General features: G+C 33.1%; 2 protein-coding genes across 2 annotated transcripts; one reads left to right on the plus strand and one right to left on the minus strand.

Moving 5' to 3' along the window:
- The first annotated feature begins 5,599 nt into the window (after positions 1–5,599).
- LOC125873407 (high affinity nitrate transporter 2.4-like) lies at positions 5,600–7,573 on the plus strand. The gene is made up of 2 exons (XM_049554343.1): positions 5,600–6,452; positions 6,545–7,573. The coding sequence occupies exons 1-2, from the start codon at positions 5,643–5,645 to the stop codon at positions 7,325–7,327; spliced, it is 1,593 nt and encodes a 530-aa protein (XP_049410300.1). The 5' UTR covers positions 5,600–5,642; the 3' UTR covers positions 7,328–7,573.
- Positions 7,574–12,191: 4,618 nt separating this feature from the next.
- LOC125875291 (cell division cycle protein 48 homolog) lies at positions 12,192–18,430 on the minus strand. The gene is made up of 9 exons (XM_049556395.1): positions 18,233–18,430; positions 17,940–18,105; positions 16,546–16,774; positions 14,818–15,584; positions 14,513–14,734; positions 14,263–14,334; positions 13,883–14,164; positions 13,323–13,682; positions 12,192–12,692 (listed from the first exon to the last, which is right to left on the minus strand). The coding sequence occupies exons 1-9, from the start codon at positions 18,259–18,261 to the stop codon at positions 12,402–12,404; spliced, it is 2,418 nt and encodes an 805-aa protein (XP_049412352.1). The 5' UTR covers positions 18,262–18,430; the 3' UTR covers positions 12,192–12,401.
- Positions 18,431–21,035: the final 2,605 nt, after the last annotated feature.

Consider the following 21,035-nt stretch of genomic DNA (forward strand, 5'->3'; position numbering starts at 1 on the left):
GGGCCTTCGTGGTCCCCTTGAAATGCAAGGCGATGAGGTGGAGTCCATTATGGACTCAAATGGAGCAGATTTCACGCAAAACAATAAGCAAATAAGAGAATTAGCATCTATTTGCAGCAAAGTTGATAAAATAATTGCGGGATAATGGAGGCAGTAGTATCTAGACTAGGAATGAATAATCAAAAAGGCTAAAGTTTCAAAGGGAAGTGTTGGTCTTAGATTTCAATCTAAGCCAAATGCAGTGATTATAATTTAAGAAATCTTACAAATTTCTAAATAAACTAGACAATTGTAAATCCTCGTAATTGGACAAACTAAGCAGATTCGGAACATTTAAACAAACATCCAATCTTTATGAATAAACAACAAACAGTCAACATAGAACTAAAAAAAAAAAAAATATATGATCAACTTGCGAAGTTAATTTCGAACTAACATAAGTCGCTTATGTTTGACTCAAAACAATGGACAAGCTAAGAAGAAGAAAGCACAAACCATTACGGCATCCGACCACAACATTTTTTAGAGGACCAACGCGAGATAAAATGTAAAATGACCCCCAGCGAAGAATTTAAAGCATCAGATCATGTCGACTTATAAATAAACCCATCATTTTACTAATCGATCAAGAAGACATGTTTCAAACAAGCCAAAATTAGTACGAGATATTCAATCAGCAAACACAATAAATAAATAAATAAAAGAGGGTAAGGCAATAAGCTATCCGATCCATATTGGTCATGCTAGTTAAGATATAATCGAAATAATCAACCTACGACTTGTTAAGAAAATAAACCCACAATGATAGCCAACCAACAGTGAACAAAAAAAAAAAGGCATGAATCTTCAACATCTCAAGTAAAGATCTACTCAAGGAGATATTTTTTCAAGCTTAGAAACATAACAACCGGCAACATACGCAAGTATATTTTGCATCAACATAATTTTAGGGGAGAACAATGAATCGAAACCCAAACTAACACAAATGAACAAAGAGACCAAGATCTATGTCGTATATCTCCATGAAACAATAGATAAACTTAACACATGCTGTCCCAATCACAAATACAAATCCCAGATAGAAGAAACAAGGACGAACTTGAAAACGAATCGAACGAGACTAAGAAAAGGACTTTACCTTATAATAAGCAGCGAACCGGAACTCGGGCGAGCTTTGGGAGCCACAACCTTTACCAACGACGAATTACGATAAGCTCCGGTGAACAACAAATAAGAAAGAACTTCTTTCGCACCTATTTTGCTATACTCGAATGAATCTAGAGTATGGATTGTGTTCTGTTCCTATCTCTATGTATTTCCTTTTGACTATATATATATTTTTTTTAACCTTTTCCAACTTAATCCAACCTCACTCTTTTCCTTGAAGTGTATTTGGTAAGTATTTAGTTATTTTTGGTGCCTAAAAAAAATTTCCCCCCCCTACAATGAATAAAAAAGCGACGTTTATATAGAGGAAATTCTAGGGTCTGTTCTTGGGGATGAAAATTGGACGAGGGCAAGGGCCAAAAAGGAAATTCCTATCCAATCTTCAATTCAAATTCCTTTCCCCAAAGACCAACGGACTGCTGCTTGTACCAGATTTTCAATCGAAATCCCCCAAAATCCGGATGGAAAGATCAAGATGGGCGGCTGTTGCAGAGAAAGTTGTGGGAGTTGTTGGATATTGACGCGTGAGGCAGAAGAAAAATGCACACTGCTGTTGTCTGGTTCACGTGAGCTGTTGGGTTTGCGTAGAAGAAGGAGATGTGCAGGGGTCAGGTCTCTTTGTGAAGGGATGAAGTGAATTTGGGCCGGGTTGAGGGTAATGGGCTGTTGGTTGGTTGATGTACGTTGTTGTTGTTAATTTTGTTGGGTTGGGAATTTGAATGAATTAATGGGTTGATATATGTTGTTGTGTTTTAAAGGGCTGCTGAAGGGTGAAAGGAATGGGAGTGGAATTTGGGCCAAATTTGATCTTAAATTTGGCCCATTCAAGGAGCAAAAGTTTGGTTATATTTGGATTTTAGGAAATAAATAAATGGATCTCAAACTTGGCCAATGGGAATTAAGTAGTTAGCCAAATTAAATTTAATTGGTGAATTCGGTTAAAATTAAATAAGATGAAATAGCATAAATTAATTAATGAACTTCTTAATCAACGAAGTAAAAAAAAAATTATTAACTTAATTATAAACTAATTAATTCAATTACAAAACTAATTAACTCAAAATTATAACTATAACTTAAAAGTAAATTAATAAAATGTTTAACTAATATGTAAAATCTTTTGTGATGATTTTCAAATATTCATAAAATAGCGTGATTGCAAAAATATACATATTTATTATTTTTTTTAAAAATGATAAAATTGTTTTTAAAAATAACTTGAAAGTATTTTGAATTTCATAAAACTCATTAATTCAAAATTATAACCATCCCTAATATTTAAACTATAAAATCTTTTTTGAGACGATTTTCGAATAATCATAAAATATACTAATTATATACATAATTATGTATAACATATATATCATCTAAAAATTATGAAAAGTGACAAAACTATTTTAAAATCTTGCAAACTATATTATTATTTTTTTTTTGGAATTTTTATAAAACTAGTTATTTTAAATCGTTTGAAATTGAAGAAACTCGAAATGATTAATTTATATTGTGGAGGTCCAAAATTGGGTGTCAACAGAGGTCATTCTTTTGAAACTGACTAAAAAGGAAAGGAGGTCATTCTTTGTGGAAAGGAGGAGTAATAATTAAGGGTTCGTTTTGTAGAGTGTATTAGCAAAAATTATGCATGCATTAACTTTGTATACTAGTTAACCTTGTTTGGTACACTTTTTCATGCTATGTATAACTAATGCAAGCATTAGTTATACACTCTATTGTGTATTATGGAATGTATTACTAAATACCATGGATCTCTAGGTATTAGTAATACAAAGGATTTTAACACTTGCATTAGATTAACTAATGACAAAACTACCTTCTAAGCCTTTATTAAAACATTTTTCAATACTTTTCCACGGTAAACTAATGCAATTCTCAAAACGTAAGCTTTGCAAATTGCTATAAAAAGCATATAGATTATTGCATTTGTTAAGATTTTTGATACAGAGAATTTTTTTTTTATAAAATATTTTTGAAAAAATAAAAAATGATGCTGCTCCCTGTGTATTTCAAAGTCAAAACACAATTGACAAAAGGGGGTTATAAAGGGGCACAATACAATAGAGCAACTGCTTCTAGAAATAATAATAATAATAAAAAAAAATTATTACTTCTAGGAAATGAGTTGATCAAAAATGAATATTGAAAACTTGAAATAACTAGTTTGCTGGTGGTAGACTTTGAGGCAAGGTGAAGGTTAAACGATGAGGTATTCAAATGACTTGAATTACCAACGTTAAATGATTATCTTGGAGTGTAATTATGAGTTTCAATTTTTTTTTATTACACTTTTGACATACTTCCAATCTTAGAGTGTGATGAGTAAAATTATTTCAATAACTTATTGATTTTGTGAGTTGAATCCGTAATTTATAGATATCATAGAGAACTTTATCATTACTCAAGTGCTTCTTTGGATCCTTTCAATGCCAATATGTGGTGTGCACACAAAAATAACAATATAAGATTGAGTTTTAAATAAACCTCTTGCCAACTTTTCTCAAAAATATTTTAAAGTAGTACTAAAAACTATTTATTTTATTTTTGGGGGAAAAAGAAGAGCTAATGACGTTTAGCAAAAAATTTTATTGTGATTGTTTTATTAAAGAACCATGTTGCATGCAAAAGAAAGTACACAGAATAAAAGAATGTAGGGGTATTTTTGTAAATAAATATTTTTTTAATAGACTTTATATAAGGCTTGCTATTTCCAATACATCAAATCAAACAATGTATAAGAAACAATGCAAGCATTACTAATACTTGCATTACTCATGCATGCATTACAAATACATCATATTCAACATTATTCTTATACACTCTATCAAACGACCCCTAAGTGTTCTAACTAAAAGTTTTAACAAATAAAATTTGATTTAATTATTTAATATTAACACTAATATGAATAAATACACGTCTGGTTTCCACAGTTGGAAAGGTGAGGAAAACGTGAAGAAGTAGGCATGCAAAGAATTGGTGATTTTTTTTTTAAAAAAAAAAAGTTCATTTAATTTTGGATAAAGGGGATACTTCAATCACGCACCGCATTAGAAACAAAGTTTTTTCCACCTCAAATCAGTGGAGTGTATATATATATATATATATATATATAAAATGCATGGTATGAAACAAATGTGTTTATTGAAATAATGGTATGAAACATATGTTCACTGAAATAATAGAAAATTTTCTAATTTTTTCATATGAAAACATTACAATATATTCTTTTCTCACAAATCCAATCAAAATGTATGTGAAAATAATCGTTAAACATTTTTCATCGAAAAGTCAATGAGGAATAGCGATTTTTAATAGTGAACGATGGTAATTAGAGGGACAAATACTTTAAAGTTCTTGTACATTTTGTAAAATGAATATATAATAATTTTTATCAATGAAAGGTTTTTGTTATAACCTGCCTTTAATATTTCTTTTTAGCGTCTCACAGAGCTGCAATAGTGAGTTTTAAAAAATAATTATAATTATTTCTTGTATATCTAAAACGTCAAATATTTTAGATGAAATTTATTTAGCTAACACAATAGTAATTTCAACCTTGTTTTCTAAATTGTGGGAACAATGTATAGGTAGCTTGAATTTTTTTTTATATGGTGTTGAATATTCTTGTAAATAGTGTGAGCCTTATTTGAAAAAATCATTTGGTTTGGTTCATAGTGGACAATATCACACCGTATTAAAAATATTCTTAAAATATTTTAGCCCAACAATTGATATCAAAACTAATAATTTAGTTGGACGAGTTTGAAGATGGTGGAGTGTGGCATGGAGACTGGCTTAGTGCCATTGTCCGTCTATATACATGGACCAGTTTACAACATTTACCCGTCAATACTCAGACTATGTGGGTGGCACACAGACCCGTGAATTGGGTATGCAAACAAAGTCTCACATTGATAGTTGAAAAGAAAAAAAAGGAGTTATAATATATTATAAGATGTTTAATATTTGTGAAGCGTTTCTGGGAAAATCGTGCGGACTTGATTACATCCGTGTTAGGACTTAGGAGTATTCCAGAATCGTTAATGCCCAACACAACTGATATTACCCCTGAATACATTAGCAGTGCGAACAACTTAATTTCAGGATAAATTACTCACCAAATTATTGCAAAAGACTTGTTCAACACTAGTATATCAAAAGGGGTAACGTTTAGATATAGTATACTACAACTAATAAAATGGTCAGTGAACCTTTGGGATATACCATAAGGGGGTTATTACACACATTTATTTATATTTAGATGCGGCGTAATGGATTCCTTATCAAAAAATAAAATAAAAATGTAACCATTGGGAATCACCAATAACTTGCCCAAATTGCACATTGTCAACGCTTTGATACCTATATAAACATAACATTCTCAAAGTAATACACATCATCAATTTTACTTCTTAACACATTTTAAATAAATCTTTTGTTTAATTAATCAGTTGATCAAAGAAATGGCTGATGTAGAAGGATCACCGGGGAGTTCTATGCATGGAGTCACCGGAAGAGAGCCCGTTCTCGCTTTCTCGGTGGCTTCTCCGATGGTGCCTACTGACACCACCGCCAAGTTTTCAGTACCAGTTGATACTGAACACAAGGCTAAACAATTTAAATTTTATTCGTTTTCAAAACCTCATGGCCTAACGTTCCAGCTCTCCTGGATTTCTTTTTTTACTTGTTTCGTTTCGACTTTTGCTGCTGCACCTTTAGTCCCTATTATTAGGGACAACCTTAATTTGACTAAAATGGATGTTGGTAACGCTGGGGTTGCTTCCGTTTCCGGAAGTATTTTATCTAGGCTTGCTATGGGTGCAGTTTGTGATTTGTTGGGTCCCAGGTATGGGTGTGCTTTTCTTATCATGTTGTCAGCCCCAACTGTTTTTTGTATGTCCTTTGTTTCGTCCGCTGGTGGCTACGTAGCTGTCCGGTTCATGATTGGGTTTTCACTCGCAACATTTGTGTCGTGTCAATATTGGATGAGTACTATGTTTAATAGTAAGATTATTGGGCTAGTGAACGGAACAGCTGCTGGATGGGGTAATATGGGTGGCGGTGCAACTCAACTCATTATGCCACTTCTTTATGACATAATTCGAAGGGCGGGTGCAACTCCGTTCACTGCTTGGAGAATTGCATTTTTTATTCCTGGATGGCTACATGTAGTCATGGGTATTTTAGTGTTGACTCTTGGCCAAGATTTACCCGACGGAAATCGTAGCGATTTACAGAAGACGGGTACTGTTACTAAAGATAAATTCGGTAACGTAAGTGTAAAATTACACCCCAAGAATTAATAATATATATTTTTGTACTTGTCTGTTTAATATTTTGCTAATTGATCTATATGGTATTTCAGATATTGTGGTATGCTGCAACAAACTACAGGACATGGATCTTTGTCCTTCTCTACGGATACTCTATGGGAGTTGAACTGTCTACAGACAACGTGATTGCTGAGTACTTCTTCGACAGGTTTGATCTAAAGCTTCACACAGCGGGAATCATTGCAGCGACATTTGGTATGGCTAACCTTTTAGCTCGTCCATTCGGAGGATTTTCTTCTGATTATGCAGCCAAGAAATTCGGTATGAGAGGGAGACTTTGGGTTTTATGGATTTTACAAACACTCGGAGGAGTATTTTGTGTTCTTTTGGGTCGTTCAAATTCCCTACCAATTGCTGTAACATTCATGATCCTTTTCTCAATCGGAGCTCAAGCTGCTTGTGGTGCAACTTTCGGTATTATTCCCTTCATTTCTCGACGATCATTAGGAATTATATCTGGAATGACTGGGGCAGGTGGGAATTTTGGTTCTGGATTGACACAATTGTTGTTTTTCACGAGCTCAAAGTACTCAACAGCGACAGGGCTAACTTACATGGGACTGATGATCATAGGATGCACCCTTCCTGTTACATTTTGTCATTTCCCACAATGGGGAAGCATGTTTTTCCCACCAACAAAAGATCCAATCAAGGGAAGTGAAGAACATTATTATACTTCAGAGTACACTGAGGCCGAGAGGCAAAAAGGTATGCACCAAAATGCCTTGAAATTCGCCGAAAATAGCCGATCGGAGCGTGGCAAGCGTGTGGGCTCCGCACCTACTCCACCAAATTTGACGCCAAATCGTGTCTGATCGGATTGATAATCGTGATTCAATTGAAGGTTCAATGAGCTGAGTCGTCTCAATAAGCAAAATATGTCCTGATTTTTATTTTTTTGTTGGTTTTTGTTTTTCTTAAATGATGTTGCATGTCGATACGCTGGAATCTACTAAGGTGTATGTGGTTTTAAATTGACGTATATATATATATATTACACATTGTGATGTTTCCTATTGTGTGTTTAAAAGAATATTCTAGGGCCAATGGCCTTTGTTTTACGGAGTTCAGATTCAAAAGTGTATTATAGTTGTAATTAAAACTTTGACTTCTAAGATGGGGCAAGATTTTATTCCAGTTGGTTTATAATAGGACGTGAATTGTTTTTCTTCGTCTAGTGGCTAATTTAAATTGATATGAAAGATTCATACCATTTATAGTTTATAATTAGCAGCAGTTTGTACAGGGATATAGAAAATATTAGTTGGCTTAGAGTGAAATCGAAAATTAAGTGTAATATAATTGACAATTCAACTCACGTTAACTCGTAAAGTATTGATAACTCAAGTAGGAGTAAAAAAATAATGCATTTTAGTGAACTTAGAGTGAATTATGTTTCTCTTTTCCCTGGGAAAAAAGAGTCAATTTAAATTTTTAGATTGAAGATATTTGACTTGATATCAAATTTTACTGTATCAACATAAGGACAATCTGTTTTTTCTTGTTTTTTTATTAATATTTATTACTAACTTTCTAAATCAGTTTTCTACATTTTTTTGAAATACTAATAATTATAGTTATTATTATAATTAAAAATATTTTTTATTTATTATCTTTTTAAAAGAAAGTGCGTGAACAAGTGAAAGTAAAAAGAGGGACAATTTAAGTCATTGTGGGTACAGCTTTTAAGTCCCAAGCTGTGGGAAAGTTGACTTGGCTCATTACATCAGCATTACTTGATAAATTAACTTAGTATCTATATGTATTTTTATACTCATTATTTATACCAAATCAAAAAAATACAAATAATATGCCTTTCATAGACATATTCAATTATTCATATTCAACCAATAATTAAGTGTAATATATTATAACTTTAAATTTTAACTAATAAAATTTAATTAGTTAATTTAACATAAACACAAAATATGAAAAATATGTACGCGTTAGGCTTCCCTAGTAGCTAGATGAGAAAAACGTCATGAAGTGGGCATGAAAAGAATTGGTTTATTTCATTTTTATTTTTTTAAAAACAATAGTAACTTTAACCTTAAAGGTATTTTCAAAGGATAGACATAAATATCAAAAAATTGAAAAAACAGATTGAATTGAATCTATTTTCAATTATTCATGTTCAGATTGATCCGCTCGTTGATTAGTCCTTCGTGGGTTTCCATCCGGACCATCAATTGTTGAGAATTAACACGAGACTATCATTATTTCACCAAACAAAAGAATCACAATACCAACCTTCTTAATGAACATTGTTCTTTATAATTACTATTGGTTTGGTTTCTATCTACGTAGGTCGTAGGTAACAGTAAATCGTGTAGAATAAGGGTTAAATTCATTACTACATATCAATAAATTTCTACTATTTTTCACCTGTACTTTACCTATAAAATAGTACTACTAATATTTTCTTACATGTTAATAGGCTGTCTCTGCAATCCAAACTTGTCAAGAATATTCAGCTCCCAAACACTCAAAGTCATTCATTCAACTGAATCCAGTATTTTAAACACCGCCACACAAGATATAGATATATCCTAAATCCGTTAGTTTGAAAGTAGACAAAGATTTAGTGGTTAAAACTTTAACGATTGAATTCCTTAAATTTTAATTTGGGATTATATAACAAGAAGTTGGTACAGTAATTTCAGTATCTCCGATTCATTAAACTTGAAATTGCAATTGCACTAATACAGATAAAACCCAAATCACTTGGTCTGTCCTTTAATATCTACCCTCGGTCCTTTTTTATTTATCCAATTTTTCCTTTTTATTTGTCATTTTTGACAAATCAAGAACGGACAATTTTATTTATACCTATTATACCCTCAATTTATTAACATTAAGTTAATATCTTTGAAAAATGTAGTAAGTAAAGATATTTGGGATCATATTAATTAATAAGGATAAAATGGTAAATTGTATAGCAATCAAGATTTTCTTAATAGGTGAGTCAAATCAAAATTTTACGAGTAAAAAGAGATAAATGAAGATATATGCCTTTATCATTTCTCCTACAAATTAAAACCACTACATTTGAAGCCCTTCAACCACTTTTCCTAGCATTGATCTCTCATAAAACTGAATGAATATAAATAGAATGTAATTTGCTGCTACACTTCTCTCTAAATTCTAACCACTTGATATCATACATAAAAATTCTAATATTACATGTTGAAAAAAGAGAAAAGGAGAGAGACATAATTGTTCAGCTAGAGAGACTAGTAGAACAATAAATTGTAAGCATTTACTTTCATCTAAATCTTATAGCAACAAAATAATAATAATAATAGTTTACCCAACAGCTGGTGCAACAATTAAGGTAGCAGCGGCCTTATGTATCCGCGGTCTTCATAAAATTGGTGAAAGGTACGGAGTAAGAACTTTAGATCCGTAAGGGTGGTTGAGTTGTGTAACATGTGGTATCCAATAAAGGTGGTTAGAGTTCGATTTCCCTCAATACTTTTTTTAGTCGAGCTCGTCGCACTATGTTTACCTAGTGCAGTTTACATTTCTCGTGTGATAAGTTATGAGCTATTACATAGGAATTTACTTAGTACACACCCCAAGAATAACAGTTGTGAATTACCACGGAGGTTCCAAGAAAATATATAAAATATTCAAGAAATTGATCGAAATACACATAGTTAACATTGAAATCAGATTGATAGATGACAGGTCAGCGTTTAAGTGTGTAGAAAATAGAGAAATATGAAGTTTAGGGGGTAATAGGACACCCGTGAAGTTGGAGTGTGTAGTTGAAATTTCGGGTATAGATTGAGGGGGTTTTAGACCATTTTCTCTTGTAACAATAATGGAAAACACATGAACGTGACAGATCATTAGTTATGGTAATGTAGGAAATAGGTGACAATCAATCTATTTGTGTTGCTGACTAGGTTTTTATTTTTTAGTATGGTATCAACTATCACGGATACATAGTCAATTATGGAACTGGAAACTCGAAATTTAATTTGAAAATCATAATTATAAATCCATAAATTAAAAATAGATCGTAGCAATCATGAATAATGTCTAATGAAGAAATTCGAAATTTAATTTGAAAACCATATTTTTAACTCCATAAATTAAAAATAGATCGTAGCAATTAAGAAGGGCGATCCATCGGTCCCAAATATACTTCATTTAATATACGTACTCTTTTAATGAAAAATGAAAAAGGTGCGTCGAAATATTAAATGATGGAAGTGAAGCAACAACGAAGACGTACTGAAGATTCATAGAGAAAGTAAAAATGTATTAATGTGAGAAATTAAGGAAGAGAGAAGTTCATGATTTTATACTAGCAATTAATGCCCAACAATCACGGGCCACCATATAAAAATAATGAGTCCACTAACACGAGATATTTTGTACACCAGACTGTTTTCTTTCATGCGTTACGAGTATACAAAATTAAAACTTTTTGGTTGCATGGTTTGTACTGTCTGTACTCTGCTTGCAATGAGCTGTGTACAAATCTTTATATCTGCCGCCTCTACTCCTCACGAGCCTATTTATAGTTTCACTTGTTATAAACCACACATCATACACAAAGAGTTTTACAGAAACTCCACACTAGAGAACTTTCTTAAAATGACAAATGCAGCTTCCAATAAAAACATTTTCCTTAAACTATATGTTTTTTGCCTTGTTTTGCTATCTTCTTTTATAAATGAAGCTATGGGAGTCCGTCAATTATCTGAAGAATACATGATAATGAAGCCTGAGTTGATGAATCGTCACAATAAACATCCTTTTTTTCATGGGAAGGAAATCAAGAATTGCTTACCAAAAGGGTTCAGACATGCATCTGGACCAAGCAGATATGTGAACAATCATATATTTGGTGAACTTGGAATTGGATGTTCACAAGATTATAAGCATTTCAAGCAACCTTAATTAGCTAGCCCAGCAATGTTGTTATGAGAATAACTGATGAACTAATTTATACGAATAAGCGGTATTATTCTTTTTATCTAGTTTCTAGTATAATAATTCATGTTTTGTTTCGCTTTATTAAATTGACTATAGTGGAGTTCAATTTATACTTCTGTATTTTACGTTACTGGATATTTTGCTACTTATCAAGAAAGAAAGACGAAAATTTTACATTATGCACTCTCTGTTTCTGTGTTTGTTATACTAGGCATGTACAAGTCTTGAACAGAGTAAATTGGGAATTTCTTTTCTAGGGTCTCGTTTGTTACTAACATTAGACTTACTAATTAGACATATGTTGACAGATTATAAGTTGTTAGGAAGATTTCATTTGGAGTTGAAACATTATAAGAGTAATCTTACGTAATTTGGCAGAAACAGGGTCGAACATAATTTCTAACATTTTCAACTCAATATGATTTCTTAAAGTATCGTGTTCAATGCTAAACCTCAAACATGAAGTTCTGCATGCATTTTTTGGAAGGTTAGTAGGGGTAGAGATCACACGTAACTAAGTTACATAATTTATTCTCAAACATACACCAAGTTATTTCATCAAAACTTCCCCTGCAATTAGACTAACCAAGGGAATATTGAATTAGATGCTCATTTACAGAAACTGTAGCAATTTCAAGTGAATTAGCACCTAATATACAAAAGCAGATTAGAGCCTGGTAACAAGAAAGCGATTCATTAAAAGGGGAAAGGTGAAGAAGAGAATAAATAACCAAGGTCCACTGTATTAGCGAAGCTATTGAGGTTTCTTTAAAATGTCACAGAACACCTCAAGATAACAACAACATTAAAGAGTGGGCAAAATAAACCAACAGATTCCAGAAACAAAGTAATAGTTCAAAGACATTTTTGTTTAGGAAACTCTATAGCAACAACGGAAAAGAAAATTGTCGCAGCAAAATAACAGGATAGTCCATAACTTTAGCTATACAAGTCATCATCATCAGCTCCAGCATTAGAAGTTGTGAAGGGGTCAGATGCAGCAGCCCCACCACTGGTCTCAGAAAACCGAAATTCAGTTCCAAAACCTCGAGATTGCTGTAAGGTCTGAGCAAATGCCTGGTATTTACGAATATCGGCATCACTCACACTTCGTCGTGCATACTTCATGGACTCCTCAAAATGAGCAGGCTTAATCTCTGATATCTCATCATCAGCATCCTCATCCATAGAATCAGGATTCTCTGCTCGCCTCTTTTCCTTTTCTATATCCTGTAAAAAGAACGCCATTTGGCAAGTATTAAGATGTTAACCATGCCCATTTAACTTAATTTTGAAAAAAGAAAGGTTAGCAACCCTTGCAAACATTGACATAAGAGACCAGCTAGCAAGTTAACATGGAGTTTAAAGCAAGAGATGCACAGCACATAGCTGTTTTTCAAGAAACGGAGAGGAGATAAACACTTGAATTCAGACATTTATTTTGGCAACCATCAAACTGAAGACGACAAAAACCATTAATAAAGTACCGAAGAGCACCATTATTTCAATATTTCAGCACAGATGATGACACAAAAGCAACTAAAACATTGTCCAATATAAGTATCAGCAGTGGCATATCCATCTTATCTTAGCAGCAGCATGTGCTGGTGCATACGCATACACAAGCACACAGAGTATGAATATATTTTTTATATAACTTTATACTAAGTCCACACTCACTGCAACAAGATGGAGTGATACTTTCACCCACTAGTTTAGAGTCTTTAAGACCCCAGTATCAGTAGATGTACAACAGTAAACAACACAGATAAAAAACTGTACGAACAAAGACAGATGATGTGACTTCAAAGACTTAAAAAACAAAACCAAATTTATAAAATTAAGAGCAGGAGGACTTACTTTCTCAATGTTCTCTCTTATGGCATATTTGCATGCCCGTTGACAGATCTCAGTGATATCAGCTCCACTAAATCCCTGAGTGTACTTGGCAAGAGCTCTCAAATCAATATCTTTTGATAGGGGAGATTTTCTAAGACATGCCTTGAAAATCTGATGGCGTGAGTCTTCATCTGGCAGTGGGATATAAATTAACTGGTCAAGTCGACCAGGTCGCAGAAGTGCAGGGTCAATAATATCAGGCCTGTTTGTGGCCCCAATAATAAAAACAGTTTTCTTTGCATTCATGCCATCCATTTCAGTCAGAAGTTGGTTCAGAACCCGATCAGCTGCTCCACCAGCATCACCACTACTGCTTCCCCTCTGCAAAAAAAAAAGCAACAATCTTTGTAAGCAAGTGATACACGGATAACTACTTTTTTCCTGTTTTCCCTCCTTTTTACAGATTTATCTAATTGATTGCCTAATTAGGAAATATGTGCTGTCTAAGTCCACATAATCTGTCAAAGAGTTCCTGTGTTCGCTTACAACAAACAATTTGGTAAACTTGAAAACTATCTTACCTGAGTGGCAATAGAGTCGAGCTCATCAAAGAAGAGGACACAGGGTGCAGACTGTCTAGCCTTGTCAAAAATTTCACGGACATTGGCCTCACTCTCTCCAAACCACATGGTAAGCAGCTCAGGTCCTTTGATACTAATGAAATTGGCTTGACACTCATTTGCAATTGCCTTGGCAAGAAGAGTTTTCCCACATCCTGGAGGACCATAGAAAAGAACACCTTTTGAAGGTGACATACCAAATTTCTCGAACTTCTCCGGATGCTCCACTGGGTATTGAACAGTCTACATAATATGAAACAAGAACAATGATGAAACCCTCCTAAGACAGAACTTAATGGCATATATGAATGCATCAAGACCAAGTTATTGACTTCAATTACCTCTTGAAGCTCTCTTTTGACATTTTCAAGACCTCCAATATCTTCCCATGAGACATTAGGCACTTCAACAACCTGCACATAATTTTCACGGAAGAACCCAATAAATTTGTGAACTTAAAAAAACACAACCCATCTATTCCATCCATAAACCCCATACAGACAAAAGGACAGGATTATCATAAGCAACAAGAACATTGCACATGATCAGGTAGAGCTACATTACATAACTGGGTCGTAATAGGCTACTTACTGTTTCACGCAATGCAGATGGATTGCTTGTTCCTAGAGCAGTTTGGAAGTGCTCATTTGTGACAGCCATTGAATTCAATATTTCAGCATCAATGGAATCATCTTCCAGATCAATGACATCCATTTTCTCTCGAATGCACTGAAGTGCAGCTTCAGTGCAAAGAGCAGCAAGATCTGCACCGACATAACCATGTGTATCTTTTGATATTCTTTCCAAATCAACCTGCAGAATCAAATACTCGCCATTATGCCACAACGACAATTTGATCCCGAAAAAGAAGAAGGAAATTCAATAAGTTGGCTTACTTCTTCTGCAAGCTTCATATTCTTGGTATGAATACGAAGAACTTCAAGACGTCCAATTTCATCAGGAACACCAATGTCAATTTCCCTATCAAACCTACCAAACCTTCTGAGAGCAGGATCAATGCTGTTAGGACGATTGGTAGCTCCCATAACTATGACATGAGCACGAGATTTCAGTCCATCCATCAGAGTCAGGAGCTGTGAAACAATCCTTCTCTCAACTTCACCATGTGTCTTCTCTCGCTTGGGAGCAATTGAATCAATCTCATCAATGAATATAATAGATGGAGCATTTTTTTCTGCCTCTTCGAATGCCTTCCTGAGATTGCTTTCACTCTCACCAGCCAATTTGGACATGATTTCTGGTCCATTAATGCAAAAGAAAAATGCACCTGTTTCATTAGCCACTGCTCTGGCTATCAGGGTCTTCCCAGAACCAGGGGGTCCATAAAGTAAAATCCCCTTTGGTGGTTTCACACCAATGGATTTGAAAAGTTGAGGATGCCTCAATGGTAATTCCACCAGTTCACGAATCTGAGCCATCTGTTTTCTCACACCACCAACGTCATCATAGCCAACTTCGTCCAGTCTCTCCTCGTCCTCCCTTTTAACAGGCTCCCCCTCACAAAATATTTCAGTGTCTGGAGCAACAACACAATACTCCCCTGGGTCAGTCTCAATGACTTTGAATTCCACACTTCTCATCCCTCCTCTAACAAGGAAATTGTCTCCTTTCCTCAAAGGACGATATGCTTCCAAAAAGTAAGCTGCAAAAAGGAATATGCTTAAAATTGAGGCTAACACAGACATCGCTTACAGATAAGGTGGATACAAATTCACTAACAAAGACGACAACCTTCACCTCTAATTTTCACTGCCAATTGACAAAATCAAAGAGTAGAATGTACAAAACCAAGGAAAGACCGTTAATTGGAGATAATTTAATAAATACTGGAGAATCCCAAAACAGATGCACAATAACAACTGCTGCAACTCCACATTCTCCCAAAAAAAACCCAGAATTCTCCTGGACTATCGTCTCAAAGGTTGTACTATCAACAGAAGGAACAAGACAGAAATTATAGTTCTATAAGATACAAACTTAAAATCGCACTATGGCCCATCAATAACGAGTTTCCCAAGTACAACAATATACCCAGAGTAATCAAGTTGTTTGATGGAAAAATCAAATTATTGATATTCAACTTGTCCAAAACCAGTTGAACTGCATTGCGCACAAATTATCTAACTTAAAGTCCGCACTAACAGATGGTGTCTCCTTTTGACGGTACCACTGAAAGAACAATTACCTTCAAGAGCTATTAGGTTTTAAATATACATACTGTGAAGCAAGGATACCGAATTCTGTTGATAGCATTATGGTGCCACATACTAATTAGGCACCTGGGCTTGTCTCCTTAATTTAGGGAGCTCAGAATTTAAATCTAATCACAGTGAACAAAAGCTAAAACCAGACAGAGAGAGTAAGATGTATTGTTTGTGATTGTGAAAATCAAATATCAATGATATTGACAGTCTTTTTTCATTATCACTACTACCCTGTTCCTTCAACCCACCCTTATTAATTTTTAGATTTGATGAAAAGTTCAATGAATTGGAAATTCCTATACCACAACAGTACAGAGAATAAAGCCTTGAAATTGCCAAACTGAAAACCATGCTTGAGCTATTCAATTGGAAAGAAATTGCATGTGTCAGTACACTTACGTTTCAGAAACGCATCAAACAAATCCCCAGTGAGACCTTCTATTGTATCATCTATAGGAAGTATGTGGACACGCTTCCCATACTTAACATCTGGGCATTGGTGCACAGACACAACATCTCCAAGACGGACCCTCAAATTTGAACGGACAACCTTGTTCATCCTAATCTTCGGCTCATCGCATGTTTCATCGGCAAGTGCAATGACAACTGTATCCTTCCTTTTCTTTCCCTGGATTAAAATGCAGTACAAAACTATTGAGTCAATTGGATGAACAGGCAGACAAAAATGCAAACAGATTCAGAAAGGTAACCTCATTTAAATAGTTGTTAAAATTAAGCCATACGCACCATGAGAAAATTACAACATTGTTTTTAAAAGTAAAAAAAGAACAAAAAGAAAAATGCAACAAGATCAGTGGGCCACTGGGGGTTGAAGTGACAAGTAAAGCACGTGCTTTCTTTAAAGTGAAGCACACAATTTTCTGATAAATTAAAAGTAGCATGCCAAGCCGGCGACACACACACTTGTATGAATGCAGTAAGTTATAATCAAATTTCAATTGAAGTAACTAATTATAACATCCAACATACAATAGTTCACAATATTAATTTAACTCATTACTGAGACTCAAAGAACCAACTGTTTGTCCTTGGAATCATATAGTGTGTCTTTGATTGAGCCCAAGCTTATTTAAAGTGAGAGCATCACTACGCCATATCTCATGACTTCAAACAGTATTGTCGAAGTGGTATATGTCTACTATGATTCTGAGAGTCTTTTCTTTTTATGTAGTGAGTAAATTCAGTACTATGATTCAGAACGTCTTTTCCATGATTATGTAATATAGCCAATTAAAATTGACCTATAGAACCTATTGGCATCTGCTCATCAAGGATCAACAGAGTATAATTCAATGGCACAGCATAAGCTAGGAACACAGATAATCCCCACCAGTGACTAGAACAAACGTGAATAATTTGTCATTACAGACTCTTTCCTGACGGATCATCTTAGTTATTGATCTCCCCTGGACGCAGAAACCAAGTTCAAAAGAATACCTCTACAGCTTGTGACCATCTATAAATAATAAGTTGCTTTTCAGTTTAAACAAGTATATGTCACACCTATAACCCATAAAATTGTCGGTCCCATCATCAAACAAGCAGAACAAACACCGCACCTCAAAACGTAGAAACACTAATATCCTATGTCTAAAAATCTATTGGCAAGTGTAAAACTACTCAATCCACCAGATTCACATAAGCAACGGAAAAAAATCAACTACTAGCAAAGTGATCTTCACTGTAACCTTATGCAATCAGATTATCCACATCGAAACCCTAAAAACACGAGATTTAGGCGAAAACCCCAAAAAGTAGGATAATTAGAAAACCTTGATGAGAATTGTATCTCCACGGAAGAGCTGTAGCTTCTCCATAGTAGCAGGGTGCAGTGCAACAACAGAGTTATCATCGTTGACCGCCTCATCAACAACAAGCCGATTAGGAGACTTCTTCCTCTCCAAAATCGCGGTAGAGAAATCCTTCTTCGCACCTTTTCTGAAAACAAAAAAAAGAAGTAAAAATCAGTAATCACAATACAATATAAATCTCAGAACTTTCTAGAAACGATTTCCAGAGTGAAACAACTCAGTAGATCAACCGATGGAGAGGAGAGAGAACTTACGAGTCAGATGACTCGGCCTGGTTAGTCATCTTCAGAGATCTAGATTAGGGTAGAGCAGCCGAGAGAAACTGGAGTTTTGCTGGAGAAGAGAACAATGAGTGCAAGAAAGGGATATGGAAGAAGTGAATTACCAATTTATTAAACAGAGAAAAAAAAACACGATAAAAATTAAATACGAACTGGCGTTCTATCTGTATTTTCCTGCTTTTGGACGATTTTATAATGTAGGTAATAGGTGTATTCCGTATTTCGGAGGGTTAAAAAAAAGTGTTTCGTATTTGGACAATATTTGGTTTTTTAATAAGTAAACAAAGAAAAGGAGATCAAATATACATTATGAACCCACTATTTTGATATTTTACTTGTAATATTTATAAAACTTGTGATCAAATATTATTGGGATTTGTATTAAAAAGTAATCCTGATTTAATTACATTTTTTCTGAGTAGAGGATCTATCAGATACAACATGTTTACTAATTATTTACTAAGGTAGGTAAGGTTCACGTACAAGGCAGAGCTAGCAAGAGCATAGAGATTCATCAAAATTTCATTCGACGGAAAATACATTATTTATACATAGTTAAAAAAATTTATATATATATATATGTTGAACTCATTTTTATTTTTTTTTATTTTTTATGTTTCTTCATATTTTTAACCTCGATACTCATTAGACTTCTATGTTGTTGTAACGCTATCTTCTATATTACGAATTCATGCAAATAAATTTATGAAATTTGACCTTCGTCAAATTATACTAATTGTAAAGTGACGACAAACTTCTATCCTCGAAGTGATTTACAAAACAATAACTAATTTTTTTTCTAAAAATAAAGTGCAAGAAAGGTCTCAATTATTTGCATATTCCTACATTGTCATGTCTGCCCATCAGAGACCCATGATATCCTATGAATGTGAACAGAAATTCCAGAATTTTTAACCAGATAAATATGGCAATTAACCAATAACACCTACTATAATATAAAGAACTTTTATTTATACTAGTAATATATGGTAGATAATTGAAATTCACTGAAAAATAATCACCTAACAAATGAACACATGGAAAAAGACAATGAGAGAAAAGGATATTTTGACAATATATATTGAACTATTATGCATTTATTTGAGTTGGCATTCGTCAAATATGCTACTCTTTTGGATGTGTTGTAGCAGATGAGACTATTCCTTTCTTAATTAAAAGTTTTGGATTCGAGCTTTAAATATAGAAAAACCTTTGATAGAAAGTGTTTCCTCCTAAATAAGGCTTTACGTGGCACAAATTTAAAATAATCGAGCTTCAATATAAATAGTGAACACCAAACACTGAATGGGAAAAAAACATGGTACTCCACTAATTGTAACTTCCCGAATTGGTAAACTAAAAATAAAGTACCACTATCCATCTTTAGTTATGATTTTTCTGGTTGTCTTTACTTTGTATTATACTAATATAATAATAATAACTAACACTTAGGGTCTGTTTGGAATGCCACCAGTTATTGGAATTGGTGTAATTATTAGGGTAGTAATAATTACCAGCCTAGTAATTACACAGTCTAGTAATTACACTGACCTGTTTGGTTGTCACAATGTAATTGCACTATAATTACACATGTCCTGTTTGGATGCCACAATGTAATTACACATGTTTTGTTTGGATGCACAATTGCAATCATAAAATTATAATAAATTTTAAAAATAAAAATTAATCATTTAAAATTTATACTAGACAAATAAGAATTTTTATAAATGACATTAAATTAAATATTTAAGATATATATTCTTTTTTGAAAATATATTAATTAATAAACATATTTACTGTAACTAATATTATGAAAAAATAATTGATTTATATTTTTTCAAATTAATATATTTTAATTGAATTGATTGTAACAACTAAAAGTATGAAGTTTCTACGAACATTGTGAAATGCATGTTTGATAAAAAAAATTGTAATATATAAATAAAATATCATAAATTATTAAGTGTTTGACAAAAATACAATCTATCAAGTCTAATTAAAAAATGACGTGCAATGTAAATTCAATATTACTAAAACAAATGAAACTGAAAATATAACATAAGTAATAAATTCAAAACAAAAAATTTAACATAATACTCTTATAACAAATTTCAACATAGCAATAAATATGATTTATTTTTATTTCTTCATAATAAAGAAAACGTAAGTCTATAACCTTACTTAACAATAAATTCTATTTTAATTTAAAAATTAGAATACTAATAAAATTATGCTAATGAGAAAATAAACATGGCATAAAGAAATAGATAATATGAGAAAATTACATAGAATCACGTAAAGTAAGGTTGAGAACAAAAATAAAATAAAATATAATAATAAAAAATAAAAAATAGACTTTTACAAATTTTTAGAATAATAAAAATAAAAATAAAAATAAAAATATAAATAAAAAGAAATTAAAATAATAGAAGTAAAAAAAAATTAAAACAAAAAAAAATAGAAATTAAAAAAAATGAAAAAGTAATCAGGTGGTAATTACACTAGTAATTACATAGTGTAATTGCCAGCAATTCACAGCCTCTGCCTGTGAATTGTAGAGTGTAATTACCCCCTGCCAATTATACCAATTACTTGCTGACCAAGTAATTATATGTTCTTCCAAACAGGACAAGACATTGTAATTACACCAATTACACCAAATTCAATTAACAGGGTGTCCTTCCAAACAGGCCATTAAGCACCCACTCAACAAATTGAAACAGTAATTGAATTTTGAATATGTTTTATGGAAATTGTTTTTGTAAGTTACATATAG

Source organism: Solanum stenotomum, chromosome 8 (assembly GCF_019186545.1).
Source record: "Solanum stenotomum isolate F172 chromosome 8, ASM1918654v1, whole genome shotgun sequence".
Taxonomy (NCBI): Eukaryota; Viridiplantae; Streptophyta; class Magnoliopsida; order Solanales; family Solanaceae; genus Solanum; species Solanum stenotomum.

Bases quoted from the DNA above. Each gene is read 5' to 3' on its own strand.
- LOC125873407 (XM_049554343.1), top strand. From the start codon at position 5,643: ATGGCTGATGTAGAAGGATCACCGGGGAGTTCTATGCATGGAGTCACC. The intron at 6,453-6,544 runs GTAAGTGTAAAA...ATGGTATTTCAG, and splicing joins CTAAAGATAAATTCGGTAAC to ATATTGTGGTATGCTGCAAC.
- LOC125875291 (XM_049556395.1), bottom strand. From the start codon at position 18,261: ATGACTAACCAGGCCGAGTCATCTGACTC. The intron at 16,775-17,939 runs GTTTTCTAATTA...ATTTTAATCCAG, and splicing joins GAGATACAATTCTCATCAAG to GGAAAGAAAAGGAAGGATAC. The intron at 14,165-14,262 runs GTAATTGAAGTC...CATATTATGTAG, and splicing joins TCAAAAGAGAGCTTCAAGAG to ACTGTTCAATACCCAGTGGA.